The sequence below is a fragment of the Camelus ferus genome, chromosome X, assembly GCF_009834535.1.
Source record: "Camelus ferus isolate YT-003-E chromosome X, BCGSAC_Cfer_1.0, whole genome shotgun sequence".
Lineage (NCBI taxonomy): Eukaryota > Metazoa > Chordata > Mammalia > Artiodactyla > Camelidae > Camelus > Camelus ferus.
In genome coordinates this window covers 24,028,512-24,047,442 of record NC_045732.1, presented here as the reverse complement: position 1 = coordinate 24,047,442, position 18,931 = coordinate 24,028,512, and the positions used below count along the sequence as shown (strand labels likewise).

Genomic DNA, 18,931 nt, shown 5'->3' with positions numbered 1-18,931 from the left:
ATGTTTGTTTAGGTCTTCTGTCCATTTTTGGATTAGGTTGTTTGTTTTTTCATATTAGGTTGCATGAGCTGTTTGTGTATTCTAGAAATTAAGCCCTTGTCAGTCTCATCATTTGCAAAGACTTTCTCCCAGTCCGTAGGTTGTCTTTTCATTTTGTTTATAGTTTCCTTTGCTGTGCAAAAGCTTGTAAGTTTAATTAGTTTCCATGTGTTTATTTTTTCTTTTATTTCTATTGCCTTGGTAGACTGCCCTCAGGGAACATTGCTGCAATTTATATCAGAGAGTGTTTTGCCTATGTTCTATTATAGGAGGTTTATGGTGTCTTATGTTTAAGTCTTTAAGCCGTTTGGAGTTTATTTTTGTGTATGGTGTGAGGGAGGGTTCTAACTTCATTGATTTACATGTGACTGTCCAGCTTTCCCAACACCACCTATTGAAGAGACTATTTTTTCTCCGTTGTATATTCTTGCCTCCTTTGTTGAAGATTATTGACCGTAAGTCTGTGGGTTTATTTCTGGACTCTCTGTTCCATTGATCCATACATCTGTTTTTATGCCAATACCATGCTGTTTTGATTACTGTAGCTCTGCAATATTGTCTGAAGTCTGGGAGGGTTATTCCTCCAACTTTGTTCTTTTTCTTCAGTATTGCTTTTGTGATTCCATCTAAATTTTAGGATTATTTGTTATAGTTCTGTGAAAAATGTCCTGGGTAATTTGATCGGGATCACATTAAATCTGTACATTGGTTTGGGTCTCATGGCCGTTTTAACAATATTAATTTTTCCAATCCAAGAGCATGGAATAGCTTTCCATTTCTTTAAATCATCTTTAATTTCCTAATCAGTGTTTTGTAGTTCACTGTATATAAGTCTTCCACCTCCTTGGTCAGATTTATTCCTGAGTATTTTATTTTTTTGCTGTAATTTTAAAAGGGATTTTTTTTTTACTTTACTTTTCTGATATTTCCTTGTTAGTATAAAGAAATGCAAAAGATTTCTGTATGTTAATCTTGTATCCTGCTACCCTGCGGAATTCGTTTATCAACCCTAGTAGTTTCTGTGTGGAGTCTTTAGGGTTTTCTATATATAGTATCATACATGATACTATATGTAGAATATATATAGAAAAAGGACCCTTCCTACACTGCTGGTGGGAATGTAAATTGGTGCAGCCACTATGGAGGAGATATATATATATAGATATAGATAAAGATATATATAGATATATATACACACACACATATATCATGTATATATATATAGTATATGTATATATAATAAATGATACTATATATAGAATATATATCCTATACTATATATAGTAACATAGTGCATATAATGACAATTTTACCACTTCTCTTCCAGTTTTGATCCCTTTTCTTTTTCATGTCTGATAGTTATGGCTAGGACTTCTAGTACTTTGTTGAATAGAAGTGGTGAGAGTAAGTATCCTTGTCTTGTTTCAGATTTTAATGGGAAGGCTTTAAACTTTTCACCATTGAGTATTATGATGGCTTTGGCTTTGCTGTAAGTAGCTTTTTTAATGTTGAGCTGTGTTCCCTCTATGCCCACTTTGGTAACAGTTTTTATCATGATGAACCTTGAATTTTATCAAATGTTTTTTCTGCATCTATTGAGGTGATCATCCAGTTTATATTTCTGGTAACAGTAGATGAGATGGTTTTCTTTTATTGAGTTATGCAATATAAAGATACTCTTGGAGGAGGTGAATATGAGACTTCAGGTGTTTTGTTTTTGTTTTTGTTTTTTTTTGTCTAGTTGATAAGGGCAACACGTGAGTCACATTTTCATTCTTGAAACCATTATCTCACAGCCAGATTTGAATCAGTGACCCCATGCAAGCATTGGTTGAGCATCTGCTGTTCTCCCAGGCCTGGTCTGAACATCACTACCTCTAGTATCAGTTTTAAATACCTAGCAGAGCAGTTTTATGTATGAAAGGACCTGTTGGCACATGAGTAGAATATGAGATACTGAGCTTCATAGTTAGAGGAAGTTCGTGTTTCCTTTGTCAGATGTTGAACTTTAGCAGTAGTTCTCGAAGTGTGGCTCCTGGGTCAGCAGCATCAGCATCACTTGTGATAAATGGGCATTACCTGGTCCCACCCCTCATCTATGGAATCAGAAACTCTGGGGGTCAGCCCAACAATTTATGTTTTAGAAAGATTTTAACCATCAAACCTCTGCTTGATGCTGAAGTTTGAGAACTGCTGAGCTATGAAAATGCAGCAAATGCAAAAGAGGTCAAGCTTGGTTGGATAAAGGTAAGGAGACTAACTCTTCCTGGTTTGCCTGGGACTGTTCTGATTTTAGCACTGAAAGCTTCATATCCCAGGAGCCCCCTCAGGCCCGGGTGAGCAGGAGTGGTTGGTCACCATGGTAAAGAAGAGGAGGCTTTCTTTGTTGCAGCCTGGAGGTAATTATGGCAGGAAAAAAAAATAGAAGGACCAGAAGAGAAGGTTTCAAAACGGAGGGGAGAATTTAGAAGCTGCTTTCTGCTTGTCAGTTCTAGGCTGATAGATACGGTGGCAGGAGGTTACCTGCAGGAAACCAGCAGATGGCTAAGGCATCTTGCTGAATCCCTTGACATGAGTCACAGCTGTTAGAACTTGATATTTTCTGGAAAGGGGAGGGTTGGCATTCACCAAACTACTGCAAGATGCCAAATTGAAAAAAAAAGCCACTATTAATCTTAGCAGTTTTGACAATGAAATCCCTTTACAGCAAAAAACATAACCAAAAGTGCTTTGTAATTGCAGCAATTGCCATGTCCCAACTGATGGCCTCCTAGATTCTAGAAGAATGGTATCCGGCTTATCTGATTATAAGAACTAATCCTGAGTAAGATGTAACACTCATTCTCTCTTAGAGTGAGCATTCATCTTGGATTTTCCAAAGCAGTTGCAATTAAAACTATTTTTGTCTTTTTATACAATCATAATTTATAAGCCATGTGAAGTTTCACTTTTGAAAGAATTGTCTACAAAATTATAATAAAATATCTAATCATATGTTACAAGCACAGTGCTGAGGAGCAGTAAAAAGAGGAGAATGAGACAGGAGGGCTGATTTATATACATCAGCTAAGTTAAATATAAGCAGTTTCTTATCTCTCCTAAACCAACTGAACTTGTTTGCATGTTAGAGTAACCTGGGGAGCTTTTAAAACATACTGATGCTCAGGGCTCCATCCTGGGCATTGTGGCTTGATAAGTCTGAGGCAGGGGCTTGGACATGGGAAAATTTAGAAAAGCTCCCCAAGGGATTCTAATGTACAGTTGGGGTTGAGACTCCTTATCCTGATCTAAGTCAGTGGGTCTCAACTAGAATGTACCAGAATAACCTGGAGGCTTGTTGAAAACTCTAGACTCCCCCTGACCTTACAAATGTTTTGCCCATTAGCATAGACATGTGTGTAGATAACCCCTTTCCTAAAACATGCCTATGCATCTACTCCCATGTATCTAGTATTTCTTTACTGAGTTTAAGACATACTTCAATTAAAAACACATTTTAGAGAGCTTTGGTATCAGTTCACCTTCCTCTTTAGATTTTGCAAAATCAAATTTATTTTTCTGGTCACATCCTTTTCCCCTCACTGGATTGTAGTTTCTTTGAGGACATTTGTATGTTCAAAGCTTACCTGTGTGGCTTGGAACACCAGGGTGCTCAGTAAATGTTACTGGGCAGTGGTTATGTATGGAAATTGCATCATCATAACCAAACCAAACTATTTCCGGTAGTTTTTATAATGGTATTTAAATATATTAACATCTCCCAAATTAAGGTCATAAAATATGTTCACTTAGTGAACTACAGAACTTGGAGCTATTGCACAGGACAAGTAAGATAGTCAAGTAAGTCAGCAGAAGTAACTACAAGTGAATCTCAACAAGAAGTGTAATAATGCTAAGATGATGCATCACCATTAAGTCCTGGGATGTGGTTTGATAAATGGATTAGTTCAGTAATATAAGCATACACTTATGACTTGAAAATAACTGTCATGACATTTACTAGAATAAAGTCACATTTATAAATAAATAAATCCACATAAATAAATCCATGCGAAAGACTGAACGTCGTATTATCTGACAAAGCTGATAATACAATACAGTGTATTGATATAGTCAGCCCATGAATTAAAATATCACAAATACCCACCGTGAAAGAAAACACAGATACATACTCAGTGGAAAACTCAAGCATCTCTGGAGAAAGCACCTACAGCAGATATGGAAGCAGATTTAATTAAACAGTTGAGTGTGCACTTTGGTCTTTACGTTCTCAAGCCCATTGGATTCTCCTTTAGAATTTCCCCTCTTTTGGACTGAGTTTACTTTGTCATTTGCTTCTGGCTGTGCCACTTCTGCCCCCAAGGCTGCTGGAGGGATACTAACTGAACAAATTCAATCATGCTAATTTATTCAAAGGAGTCAAGAGAGTGATTGAATTTAAGAATGAACTGCTCCCAAATTTAGATGGAATTTAAGATGCCTTGTACTTTACAGTTAGCCCTTTGTATCTAGTTCACCCAACCAAGTTTGAACTGGAGGATATTAGTAAATTTATAAAAGTTTGATGTGGAGAATGGGAAGAAGCAGGTGGTCTGGGTTTGGAAGACCTGTAGTGAAAGTTGAAGGCCTCCCATTTTGTTAAATCTGACCAAGCGTGGGAACAACAGAAAATGATGTGCCAGGCTGACTATAGTTGTCTTAAAATAATCACCATTTGTAAGCATCGGTATAGCCCTCCCCCAACCCAACTTCCTAATAACAAAACTTTGGAAAGTAATGCTTTCTGAATATTTGCCATGTGATAACTTTGCTGAACCATACACTTACGTGTATGGAACTTAAAATTAATGTGGCAATTACATGGAAGCATACAGAGAATGTAGGGAAAAGAGATTATGTTTGTTTAATATTGTTAGGACCAAAGGACTCTGATCTAAATCAGTACTTTGCCTGATTTTCTCTTTTTAGCATATGCCATAACCATAAAAAGGGCAACATCCTACTTTTATTCCTTGATGGTAAGCAGAGCTAAGAGGACATGGGGTGATGGAACTTGCAGGGAGCTGGGCAGGGCTGTTAATCTTCTTAATACCTGCATTGTGATTGAAAATTTACTGGAAAAAAAAATGTGCCAACCTCAAAACTGTACTAGTTCTGCGTGAATGCAAGGGAATGAAACCAACAGAGTCCCTACTCTAGAAGGAAAATGAAAACCAGAACTTGAGTAATGGAATGTATTTCCATTCTGGTATTGAATGTGGGAACTTCAAGAAGTAGCACATTGGTGGCACTAATAGTATCGTGTAATATTTTAGACTTTGGCTAACAGCACACACTCATAATTTATAGGTAATGCTTAACCCCAGTCACCCCTTAGAGTTTCACAAAGTGCAGATTCCATTCACTCAACAAATATTTATTGAGTGCTTACCACATGCCAGGCATTGTTCTAGCTCTGGAGATACTGCAGTGAAAGAACAGTAAAAATAAATAAAAGTTCTTTTGTCATGGAGCTTGCATTCCAGTTAGGGAAAGACAGGCAATAATTTATAAAGAATAAGTAAAATGTAGAATATCATAGATGGTGGTGTTATGGTGAGATATAAAGCAAGAAAGGGGGGGTAGACTAACACCTCTTTCCTTTAAAAAACACTAGGGAAGGCGACATTTGGGTACATTTCTGAAGCTAGCTATGCAACTTGTAGTGGAAAGTTCCAAGTTCGGGGGAGAGGGGTAGGAAGAAGGGGAAATTACTACTTTTTGTTCATGTCTCTACATAGTTTGAATTTGCTATCCCTGAGGGTTATGTTTGCTTTATTAGGTCTGAGCTGTGGGATAATGGGCTAATTTTGTTTATTTCTCTATAGTTGACTATACCAAAAAGCCTAATTAGTGTGATTTTACACTAATAAAATGGATACTGAAATTCAGGTACATTGAGGCATTCAACTTTTTCTGAAAAGTTGTAGCTACAGTTAGGATATAACTTTATGATTTTAAAGGTCAAATAGTTGAACCTGACCCACTGAATGTGATCAGTTCTTTGACAGTTGTCACCTAATAAAAGCACTCTGTCTTTTATGGTCAGCATTTTGCTGAGAATCCAAGTAGGTTAGTCAATGGCCGTTGATACGAGAGTTAAGAGAAACTCCAATAAAAGTTAAAGGCTGACCCCAGTAAAAAACCAAAGGCAGGCCTTGTGATTTTCCTACGTGCAGATTTGAAAGAGAATTCTTAACTAACAAATAACGAGGTTCTTATAACATATAGATACCAATATTTATTTTTTTGTCAGAATTTTAGCCTTTAGGGTTACATAGCCACAATCTGTATTTTAGCTCAAAATAGGAATGAAGTTTGCTGGTGTTGACAGATGCAAAAGCAGAATACTACTATCAAAGCTTAGTTAACTGTAAACCATTTTTGGATAGCCTTTAGAAGAATTTTCTGCAATACACATGTTTATTTCTAAAAGAGTTCATTTTAATTACACGAGTTGATTACCTTTGATTAGTCAAAATCTAAAACATTAATGTCCAAAACCCCTTTAATCATCCACCACCCCAAATCCCAGTAATCTCTAAGAGGTAAGTAACCACTATGATCACTTTGATATATATTTTACAGACCTTTTCTGTAAATTTTCATACATATACTCACACTGATAGGGTACTTATTTTAAAAATATAAATAGTATTTATATATCTATGTCTGTACCTTGCTTTATTCCAACAGCATCTCTTGGAGGTTTTCCCATGATAGAATATGAAGACCTACCTCTTTCTTTCCATTTGCTACACTGCAGTCCATAATATGGTTATACCATCATTAAGTCATTCTCCTCTTGTTGGACATCTAGATTGTTGCACACTTTTCTCAGTTACAACAATGCAGCAATAAACACATTTCACCATGAGTCCACAGTGTGTGTGAGACTGTGATTGGACAGTGGTTCTTAAAGTGTGGTTCCCAGACCAGCAGCATTAGCATCACAAGGGAACTTGCTAGAGGTGCAAATTTTTAGCCACCTCTCTGGACCTACTGACTTAGAAATTCTGACAGTGAGACCCAGCAATCTATATTTCAATAAGTCCTCCAGGTGATTCTGATGCATGACAAAATTTGAGAACCACTGGCAGGAATGTATGTGTGTCTATGTACTCATAGATGCATACGTGTACATATATAGTCAGTTTTGCTATAACATAACATATGTGTTCCTAAACATCACAGCACTATGCCAAACTGTGCAATAAAAGCCACAAGGCTTATGGGAGAAATGGGGTTAGGGACACAGCAATCAAAAACTTTATGAAGACAAAAGCTAGGAGCCTAATAAAAACGATAGCATGGTTTTACCCATGTTAAATTGGTAAATACATAAATGCTACGGTAAATATGGTGCTTTCCCTTGAGAAGACCTGTAATTTGCTTGGGGAGGTTGATGTCTGAGGTCTTATAGCTTGTGAGTTATTTTGCAGCGGTGAAAGTATGTTTATCTGAAATTGGAAGGAAAATTTTAACACCAGAAGCTGCGGGGTATGGCTTCTAACACTTGGACAGAGGTAGCCGGTCCATGTTGGAATGTATGCGTTTTGTGTATTCCTATGGGGCTCAGTTTATTTGGGTGCAGTTTTTTGCTTTCATCTAGAATTTCTCATGGACAAAATTGCGCACATGCAAATGTGAAATTGGCATTATGTCCCATCCTTTTCTCTAATATATCAATCACGTTGGAACAAATTTGCCTTTTCAGTACAAGTGTTATAGCAGACTGGCTCTATGTACCTATACATACATTTACACATCTAGTACACATAAAAGGACCCATTCACGACTGAATGCTGTTTTTTCACTTAACTTTTTTTTTTTGCTTAATAGAATCTCTTAGAGCCTTTTCATTATCAGCACATACTTACTCATTTTTTTAAATGGCATTTAAAGCATTAAGAGATGACTAAATGGCTCTCCAAAGTGCCTGCAATGTTTACACTCCCACTAACAGGCTTCCTACACCCTGGTCAATATTACCTATTATTAAATTTATTAATTTTGGTCAATCCAATAGTTAAATTTCTCTATCCTCCCTCTCCCTGCCTGTCTCTCATATTCTTACAGATGTGTCTGTGTATGTACACACACACATTTACACTGTAAGGAATGCCTGCCATAAATATTCTAAGAAAAGGGGGCTTGAAAAGTGTGAAACAGGTAGTGAGGCAGTGCTGAAATGGAGAGAAAAGGAAATAAAATGGATATGCAAGAAAAGATTTTTAAAAGCCTATGAAAAAGGGAGAGAAAAAGAAAAAGAATCCCCTTTCCATTTATTTAATTATTTTGCTCTTCTGCCTTTGCCAAATAGAATTCACCCGCTTTATGAGATAAGATACTGAGTTGGCCCTGTTGGGACTTGATCTATCACTCTCGCCAGTTGACATCTCCAAAAATGCAGCTTAAACTGTTAATCCATTCACTTCAGCAAAACGGCCCTAAGGGCATCAGATTCTTCTGTTGATCAGTATTGGGTTCCATGGCCCTGACAAGCTGTGAAGATACAGCTGATCGGGGAGTGTGATGGCTGCGCCCAGCGAGTCTGGGTCTCCAACAGCAGCAGCGGCAGAAATGGAGACTCGTGCAGGTGTCAGATGTTTTCCTGTAAAGGGCTTGGCAGTGGGCATAAATGCTTCCAGCTGGGCACAACCAAGCAGGAAAGCCGTAGTGATTTAATAATTAAATCACATTGGTTTATGATCATTGTTCTTATTAGGAAATATCATGGCTTTTGATAAAATATTGTGTGAGAGAGTTTTCATATAAACACTGATTTGCATATATGTGTAAGATATATTTGCATATATATCCAATTCAGAATGACTTACTAAGAGTAATTACCAAAAAGAGGATGGAATATTGATATAAAGATGCCAAAGATATTTAAGAAAATGTGGAAATTATGAAGATTAGTATGACATTGCCCCTTCAGAGGCAGATGCATCTTCCTTTGTGTGAAGGAACAGAGCACTGCTAGCTGGACCTGTCTCTGTTTTGCAGTTAGGTTTTTGCACCTTGAAATCTCAAACTATGATTTTATTAAGAAAATGTAAAGAATGTATATATGAATTACATAGAATTAATATTTCATTTCTGAATTAAGAACATGCTTTTCTACCTGCACTTCTCGTGGTATCCTGTCCTGGAGGGTAGTATTCTTAGTATTCTTTGCATTCTCAGTTGTGATCTCTTGTATTGATCCTTGGATCAATGCCAGGGTACAAAATTTAGTGGTGAATTCAGTGATGAAGCAAAGCGAGGGATTTCTCCACTTGTCTGTATTCAGGGCCAGCTATGTAATTCGCAGGGCCAGGAGCAAAATGAAAATATGGGGACCCCCTTATTCAGAAAGCAGGAAAAAGTGCTGTAAAGGGGCTAAAATATAAAGCTTTGTTCTGTGTTCCATGACCTCTCTTTCTCTAGACTTGTCATGGGATTTTTAATTTGCTATTCACTACTATTTTAAGTTGTAAGAAAAATTGCAATTTTGAATCATCGACACAATATTACCACTCATCTTTTTTTAAATTAAAGTATAGTCAGTTACAACGTGTAAATCTCTGGTGTACTGCATAATGTCCTAGTCATGCATATACATACATATATTCATTTTCATATTCTTTTTCAAGATATTGAATATAGTTCCCTGTGCTATACATAAGAAATTTGTTTTTTAATCTATTTTTATATATAGTGGTTAACATTTGCAAATCTCAAACTCCCAATTTATCCCTTCCCACCCTCCTTTTCCCGGTAACCGTAAGATTGTTTATTATTTCTGTGAGTCTTTCTGTTTTGTAGATTAGTTCATTAGTGTCCTCTTTCTTTCTTTTTTTGGATTCTACATATGAATGATATCATATGGTATTTTTCTTTCTCTTTTTGGCTTACTTCACTTAGAATGACATTCTCCAGTTCTGTCCATGTTGCTGCAAATGGCATTATTTTATTCTTTTTTATGGCTGAATGGTATTCCATTGTAGAAATATACCGCAACTTCTTTATCCAGTTATCTGTTGATGAACATTTAGGTTGCTTCCATGTCTTGGCTGTTGTATGTAGTGCTGCTATACCATTCATCTTGATATTGTACAATGCCAGTTTTAAATATGAACGTAAGAACTTTTAACTTATATGTGGAATCATCAAAATTATAGTTTGTATTTTCTGGCTTGTATGTGCATATGTACTTTGTTCTAACCATAACAGGGGAAACACTGCATAAAACGAATTCAGCTGTTTTTATTCTACTTCTTACTATGTGTACATTCTACCAACACTCTACTTTTGGCTTACTATAATGAGTAAGGAAGGACAGAAAGGGGAAGAAACTCTGGGTAGCCCTACCTTTCCCTTTCTTTCTTTGTCATACTTTTCAGTATATGTGGTTGACTAGTACAAGGACATAATAGGAATAAGAAAGACTATGACAGAGTTTCTTGGTCACTCATGTTTCTTAGAATGCCACTACTGCCTTTTGGTGATCACAGTAAATTCTGGCTCTGACAGAAAGAGTCCTCATGGGGCTGTCATCTGTTCAGTCCTAGATGAAGCGTGCTTACCTCGTACTCTCCTTGAGTCTTGCTGAACTCACGCACACTGGGGGTCTACTGGGGTTTTGTGTTCCTGGGAGCATCGTGGACACTGTGTGCGAATGGGGTATAATAGGAACCAAGGGCAGGAATGTGGTGCATGGCTCCTTTGCTCACATTCGTACTTCCCTGTCCCCTTGTTCTCCACTCCCAAAATCACATTCAAAGATAAAATCATTAAGAGTTTCGAGACAGTGACAGCAGACCATTAAATCAAGTGCAGGGTCCTTCTGCTTGGGGGGCCCTGTGTGACTGCACAGGTTGTACGCCCATAAAGCTGGCCCTTTCTGCATCAGAGAAGCTGCTAGACAGCTGTAAGCCTCTTGCATGTGCTGTGTATGAAGGAACCCAGTTCACAGCAGGCTGGACACTGCCCATAGTGTATCCATGCAAAATGGTATCCTTGAAACTGATGTAATGCACTTATTTCAAACTCAGTTGAATTAATATCATCTTAGAGACTGTTGGATCTCTTACAGGGCTCCCAGCTTCATGAGAACTACCTTTCAAATTGACCTTTGAAACTTCAAGGCTAAAGCTGGAACCCGACCCTTATCATCAAATAAATCTCTGTATCCCTTCTAATTTTGTTTGTCTTTCTCCCAGGATTTCCAGCAGGAGAGCTCCAGAAGCCTTTCTTTTGGGGAACAGAGTATCCTCGGTAAGTAAACTAATAAAGAAACCAGTTAATAAAGAAACAAGTAAGGAAGAACATGCTACTTCGGTAGAATATAGAATATAAAGTCAAAAAAAAAAAAAAAGCCAGTGGTTATTTAGCAGAAAGAGGGCATGGAACCTGGAGTGGGGTTGGCCCCACTCTGACTGTTTTAGGTATCGATTTTCTGAGTCTTGTTACCAGGCTGTATGACTAGACAGGAGAGCCAACTTATACACAGGTAGCTTTCATTTTTTATGCATTTATTCATTTATGCATTGACTCATACTGCAAATACTTGGACCCTGAAGGATCATTGGGATTTGAGTTGATGGTGATGGGTCTAAAGCCAGTCCAGATGGAAGAAACAATGTGAGAAAAGGAAAGAAAATTGCTTTTAGAATAGCAAAGAAGCTAGTTTGACTGATCCAGGCAGTATATGAAGGGAAGTAGTAGAAAAGAAGTCTGGAAAAGAATGTCGATGTTTGATATTGGAGGGCTCTGGATGCCAGGTAAGAAGCCTGGACATCAGACAGGAGAAAGCACTGAAGTTTTTGAGTAAGTGGAGATAGTTAAATTTGTCTGTAGAAGTATAACCTGGGTAACAGTAGGTCAAAAAGTGGCAGTGTCTGGACTTAGGAATATCAGTTTAAAGGCCATTAATAGCAAGAGATTATAGACTTATGTAGTTCAGAATTTATATATAATGAGAATTCTGATAATGTTCATTTTCAGTAATATCATTACTTTTATTATGTGCCTTTGCTTGCTCTGGTGCTTTAATGCACAGAAAATTTAATCTTGATTTTAGTAGTCTCTTGTGTTTTGGTTTGTATAAATGACAATTTCGGTATGATTATGAGGGTTAAAAAGACAGAGGATCACATACATATATAAATAAGAGAGATACGGTGGCAGGGTTTTGATTTGGGCTTCCCCAGAAGTAGATACTGTAACAAGGATTCAAATGCAAGTAGTTCTTTTGGGAGGAGACACCAGAAAACGCCAGTAGGGGAGTTGGGAAGTGAGACGGGGAGAGGAGGAAACCGTCTCTTAAATTGTGTCGTATACATTTTCTGTGACTGCCATAATGAATTAGCACAAAGTTAGTGGCTTAAAACAACGTCAGTTTATTAGCTTATAGTTCTGTAGGCCAGAAGTCCAACCTAGGTCTCACTGGGCTAAACACAGGGTGTTGGCAGGGATACCTTTCTTTCTGGAAGCTGTAGGGAAGCATCCTTGCCTTTTCTGGCTTCTAGAAGTGACCCACATTCCATGGCTCAAGGCCCTCTTCCTTCATCTTCGAAACTTGCAGTTATGTTTTTCTGACCATTCATCCTTAGTCACATCTCCTTCTGACTCTTGTCTTCTGCCTTCTTCTCCACATTTTCTTTTAAAAGTCAGTTATCACTGTTGGCCACTGGTGCTTAGTCCTGCTGGGGGATTGTAGAACGTGCTTCAGCGTGATGCTGCCTCAGGGGCAATGGAGCTGGGACATTTATCTTCCAACTCACTTTACATCATTGAGGGCTGCCACCAGGTGTATTAACTCCCTGGCATTGACCAACCTAGGCTGAGTGGGCTTTGGTGGCCCAAAAAAGCCCTCAGGCAACTAGTTTCAGTTGCTGGCATTGATGTGCTTGAAAATGATGAGTGCCGAGGGACAGGAGCAGGCACTGATAGAGCCTAAGATAGGGGAGCACCATCATTAGCTTAAATGAAAATTCTCAGTTTATAGTCACCAAATCCATTAATATCATACTAGGTTTCAGCTGCATAGTTTTCATTAGTGTTCAGATATTTGTAGTCAATTTTCTCTATTGTTAAGATTAGAAATTTATATATATATTTCCATAAAATTAAAGGTTGAGGCTAAATATTCTCTAAGCTTGCTTCACACTAAAAAGTCCTAGAATTCTTTGATTCTAATTATCATTAGCAATTTAACTGAGCTTCTATTACTGTGGTTATATATCTGGAGACTTGGACATATTCTGGTTAGATTTTGAAGTTATTGGTTCAGTGAATTTGTTTATTGGGTCCATGAGATGATTTCCTGATACAGAAGTCAAAATCATAGACACTTAGCCAATATTAGTGTCTGTTAGTTCAACTTTATGCTGAGTGGAAGAGAAACTTGTTTTTTTTTCCCCTAAGAGTTCTGTGTTTGTATTGAAGCCATTCATCCTCTTAAGATACCCATTCACTGAATAGTTATTAAGCATCTTTTGGGCATTCTGCATTGGAAATATGGAGATGCTGGAGAGATGGGAATCACAGTCTAGTGAGATAGGTTCCCATACATCCATCTATTCTGGATGGATATCCTCCAGAACCAACAAGTGGGTATCCTTTCTGCTCACACTGGTCCGCTTAGCCCTCCCGTGAGTGTTGGGTCTAATTGTGGGGACATCAACAAGCTGAATTGTTTCCTGAGTAAAGACTCAGGATTGTAAGTGGCCTAAGACAGCATATCCCAAAGTGTCATCCTCCCCTTCCCTTTGTTCTGGAGAACCACAATACTTAGCAGCATAAAAATTCCCAAGAATTTCTGCAAGAAAAACCTATCTAAAATGTGTTTAACCCAGAGATTCCTAAACTCCCCCTTTCTCTATGTTTTGGGAAATGCTGGTCTGGAATTCATGACTGAAGAAAAAGAGTTGAAAGAACTCGAGAACACTTGAGGGAGAACCTCATAACTGTCTTTTAACATTTTTGAAGGAAAGTTAAGGTGGTGGTATGATTTACTGTATTTGGAAAGTGGTTCAGCGGGTGTCCAGCTAGAACACTTTAGACCACTACACTTGAGGAATCAATAAGAAAGAAATTCTAGATCAACATTAGCGAGTGCTGTTTTATTTAGAACTGAGAAGAGGGAATGGGCCACCTCAGACGGGGTACTGGAAATGCCCAAGGAGAATCTTACGACCATTTGAATGGGCTTTTGTAGCAGAGGCATGGGCTTGAGCTAGATGACCTTAAAGCTGCTTGCAGCTCTGAGACTTTTGTGAATTTCCATTTCAGGCATAGAGTAGCCTTTACTTGATGACAGCGTGAGATCATGGTCACTCCAGACAGCAGTACCATTGTTTCCCTGTTGACAGCAGATCCTGTGCATGTGTTAAACTCATCGAGTAGTAAGAACAAAAGAGAAACTGAGTAGGTGGAAGAATTGTCATCTTCCCCATTTTATTTTTGGAAAGCTAGATTTTCTCTGCAGGAGTCTTCTTGTTTCCGGCCAGCCAGTCACGTTTTAAAAGGCAATTGAGTTTATTTACTTATTTTTATGCCATGCTAATTTAAATCATGCCCATTGATAAAATGGAAGATGTGAATTTAGTATTATGAAACATTATCACTGTCAGGCTTAGTCATCTAAAATTACTTTTTCTTTGTCTCTTGTCCAAAGGATTGTGATTATGTAACTGAGAATTGGAACTTGCAGTGATTCAATCATTTTCTGAATTCTCTGTTACCATTTGCAGATAGGAAGCCCATTGGAGCAGTCCCTCTGAAGGGACATTTATTGCAGAGCAGTTCCTATAAGCTTCTGTTATTCATCCCTTCAATTCATCCAGTCAACAGCATTGACCAAGGCTTTCAGAGGACCATGTACTGTTCTCAGAGCTGAGAGTCCTGGAAAAACGAAATGTTACAGGCTGCATAGTGATAGCTACTGCTGCAAAAATTAGCACTATGTAAAATTACAAGTTTGTCCCACACTGCTATGATAGCTCTATGATTGAAATGCATAATTTTACTCTTACTTCTTTAATGAAGGTTTGCAATGATGGAAAAACAGTAGGAAAGCATTTTTTCAAATGTAAATTACCTTGCAGGAAAGAAATAACAAAGGAAAGAATTGCCACCAAGGGGAAAAATTAAATCTTACAGCACTTCCTTGGGTATAGTTGAGACAAACAATTAGCATGTTAAGGATCATTATGTCCTGTAATAACATACTGCTGTAAAAATTTTCATTCCTTCCACTTACAGGTCCTGTCTGTTTCCTGGGTGACTTTGACATTGTATGTCAGGAACCAACTGCGAAATATTTTTAGCATAATTACAAATACAAGGAAGAATCCTTGTAACGAGGATTTTAAGTTGTTTGCAATCCTCATGCACACGTTAAATGACTAAAATCAGTTACATATTGATCTATCACTTGCATGAAATGATAAAGTTAATTAATCAATTAGTTAAATCATTGTTACTTTTTTACTGTGTACCAGGTACAGAGAATTTAGCTGCAATCAAGTAGGTAGGGGTTTGGCCTTCAGGGAACTTTTAGTTGAGAGAGAAGATCCCAGACACACATGTATGGAAGCCCCCTTATTGATTTCCTCATACGTGACTCACGTGTTCTGTTTCGGTTATCTATTGCTGTGTAACAAAGCACCACCACTGTTGGCTCATGATTCTGCAGTTTGGGCAGGACTCAGTCGAGATAGCTTATCTCTGTCTGCTCCATGTGGCATTGGTTGGGGCAGCTCAACTAAGGCCATAGGACCTAAGATGACTTCACGCACCTGTCTGGTGCCCTAGTTGGGCTGGCTTGAATGGCTGGGGCCTAGCTGGACCTCTCTTCCTTTAGAGTCTTTCAACTTTTGGCATCTGTCACTTGCTTCACTTGGCTTCTCTCTCTAGCTCATTACTCCCACTTTTTTGCATTGCAGCTGCCTTCCACAGGGGTGAAAAAAAAAAAAAAGGAAGCTACAAGGCCTTAGCCCAGAAGTCACACCTGGCCCTTCCACTGCATTCTGTTGGTCACAGCAAGCCCCAAGGCTTGTCCAGATTCAAGGAGAAGGAAATAGATTGCCCCTTGGTGGGAGGAGGGGCACATGTGTTCAGGGTGGGTGGAGTTGTCGTTGGTCACCTTTGTAGGTAATCGACCACATGCTTCTTCAGAGGTGAAGAGAAATAAGATAATGATTTTTCCAAACCTAGTTAAGGCTTCACAGTCTTGGCTGTTCAGTTGTGAATTTGTCATAGAAGCAGAGGAACGTGACTGCCTTTGAAAGCAGAGTGATCCCTTTTAATCTCTGCTCTATTCCTGTTTTATGACTACATTTGGAAAACAATTTAACGTCTAAGTCTATAGTGATTTTTCAGCAGGTTCTCAGATAAAAAATAAATGGTATGTTTGCTGACAGGATCTTTTCAAACCCCACTGCTGCTCGGGGTGTTTATAAACTGCAGCTAGGGTGGATGTAGAACCATAGAAGCCTTAGGGCTGGAAGGGACTTTAGAAACCATCTCTTTCACATCCCTAATTTCAGAGGGTTGGAACTACGGTTCATACATGGTCACAACGACAATGTTAGAAGTTATATTTTCTTTGTCTATTTCAGTGAGAAAGATTTGTTTACTTCTTTACAATTTCATGGTTGTGGTTAGTAGATTATTAATTACCGTGGTTACTAGAAAACAATATCTTGACTTTTCATTGCAAAAAATTAAAGGATTATGCTCTGAGGTTCATGCTTGTAATTTTCTCCCAATTATATATTTATGCCATAGATCTCTGAGTTATGGCGCTATAGGAGTAATTGTTGGACATGAATTTACACATGGATTTGATAATAATGGTAAGTATTGGTTCATTGTATAAGCTGATGCTTTTATGGTCATGTTGACGATATGGATGTTAATTGTTGCTATTATCTTTGCATAGTGGCAACATCATAGATTGAAGATTATCCAAAGCCATATAATTGCTGATTGAAAGCTTTCCTCCATGTCTTGCTGTGATAGCTTGCAATAAATAAATAGTTGCTCCCGTCGGTGATGGGGCAGAATGAAAAAAAGACCTTGTAATTTCAATGAAATTAGCTTCGCGTTTAGATCCGGATTGCTCTAGCTTCACCAGTAGTTATAGGATTTGCTTTATAGCTTCCCTTCCTTTCACTTATTTATTCACCACTTTGAGATGCTCTGCCTGGAGGTGTGAGCTCTTCTCTGAAGATGATTATACATGCTGCCAAGTTAGGACTCAGCGAGTTAGGAGTCTGTGACTTGGCTGACTGGTTCCTTTATACCATTTCAAGAATTATGCAATGCTTAATCTCTGTTTTTCTCTATGCTGGCATATATTCAGAATTTTTTAAGAAATGCTATGCTTTCCTAGTGATGTATAATATAGAATATGCTATGTATCCTGATGACATTTAAGCAAAAGGAAAGAGCAGAATATGGCATAAACTAAAGAAATGATTGCCCTTTGAGAATCATCATTTTTTGTTGTTGTTGATGGAGTTTAGTTGATTTACAACGTTGTGTTACAACACTGGTGTACAGTATAGTGATTCAGTTATACATATATATATTCTTTTAAAATTCTTTTTCATCATAGGTTATTACAGGATATTGAATGTAGTTCCCTGTGCTATACATTAAGACCTTGTTGTTTATCTATTTTATATATGGTGGTAAATAACTGATAATCCCAAACCCCTAATTTATCCCTCCCCCTGCCTTTCCCCTTTGGTAACCATAAATTTGTTTTCTATGCCTGTGAGTCTCTTTCTGGTTTGTAAATAAATTCATTTGCATTGTTTGTTTGGATTCCACATATAAATGATGTCATAGGATATTTGTCTTTCTCTGGCTGACTTCCTTCACTTAGTATGATAATCCCTAAGTCCATCCTGTTGCTGGAAATGGCATTATGTCATTCTTTTTTATGACTGAGTAGTATTCCATTGTGTATATATACCCCATCTTCTTATTATGGCTTCGTTTTTGTGGGGGCAGGTAATTAGGTTTATTCATTGATTTAGTTATTTTAATGGAGGGATTGAACCCAGGACCTTGTGCATGTTAGGCATGTCCTCTACCACTTAGCTATACCCTCCCCCCATACCCCATCTTCTTTATCAGTCATCTGTCGATGGACATTTAGGTTGCTTCCATGTCTTGGCTATTGTAAACAGTGCTGCTATGAAGATTGGGGTGCATGTGTCTTTTCCAGTTAAAATTTTCTCCGGTTGTATGCGCAGGAGTGGAATTGTTGGATCATATGGTAGAGTCATCATTTTTAATCAACACTCCTTTTTCCTTTAACTCTTGAGTATCATTGGAAAGCTACATGAAATCTCTGAGACTTATGAATTAGCAGCAAATTACAATCACATCCACATCCACAAAGTGACTTACAGGCAGACTCAATGAACCCCTTGGCCCAAGGCAACGTTGTCTAGAGGGACCTTTTTCTTTCATGTCTGTGATGTCTCCAGCATCCTTTCCTGGATGCCTACAACACGACCAGAGACTCTTTTGGTTCCTCTCCTTCTGAGTGATTCTTCCTGTACTCACACAAGCCTTTCCTTAATCATCTAGGATTTTTGCTCCCCTGGTCTCCTGTCCCAGCTTGAAATGTAGCTGCCTTGTAGTCACCTGAATCCCCAGAGCTATACTTTCTGTCTTTGCATGTTTGTATTATCTGAGAGGAGAGTCTTAGCTACAAAACAAAAGCCGGTAGTGGTCTCTTGGTTCTGGGGCTTTTTTCCTGGGAAATTTAAGTTTAGTTTTCCCTCAGAATCTTTTGGAAGGCTTCTGGATTCTCTCTTGAAGGACAGAATCTGAAGATGGC

General features: G+C 38.1%; 1 protein-coding gene across 1 annotated transcript in view; it reads left to right on the top strand.

The window, feature by feature from the left end:
- Positions 1–18,931, top strand: part of PHEX (phosphate regulating endopeptidase homolog X-linked) — a 186,894-nt gene that overhangs the window by 151,591 nt on the left and 16,372 nt on the right. Inside the window, exons 18-19 of the mRNA XM_006192807.2 lie at positions 11,289–11,343; positions 16,861–16,928. Of these exons, the coding sequence (XP_006192869.1) occupies positions 11,289–11,343; positions 16,861–16,928 (123 nt within the window). The remainder of the gene's footprint in view (positions 1–11,288; positions 11,344–16,860; positions 16,929–18,931) is intronic.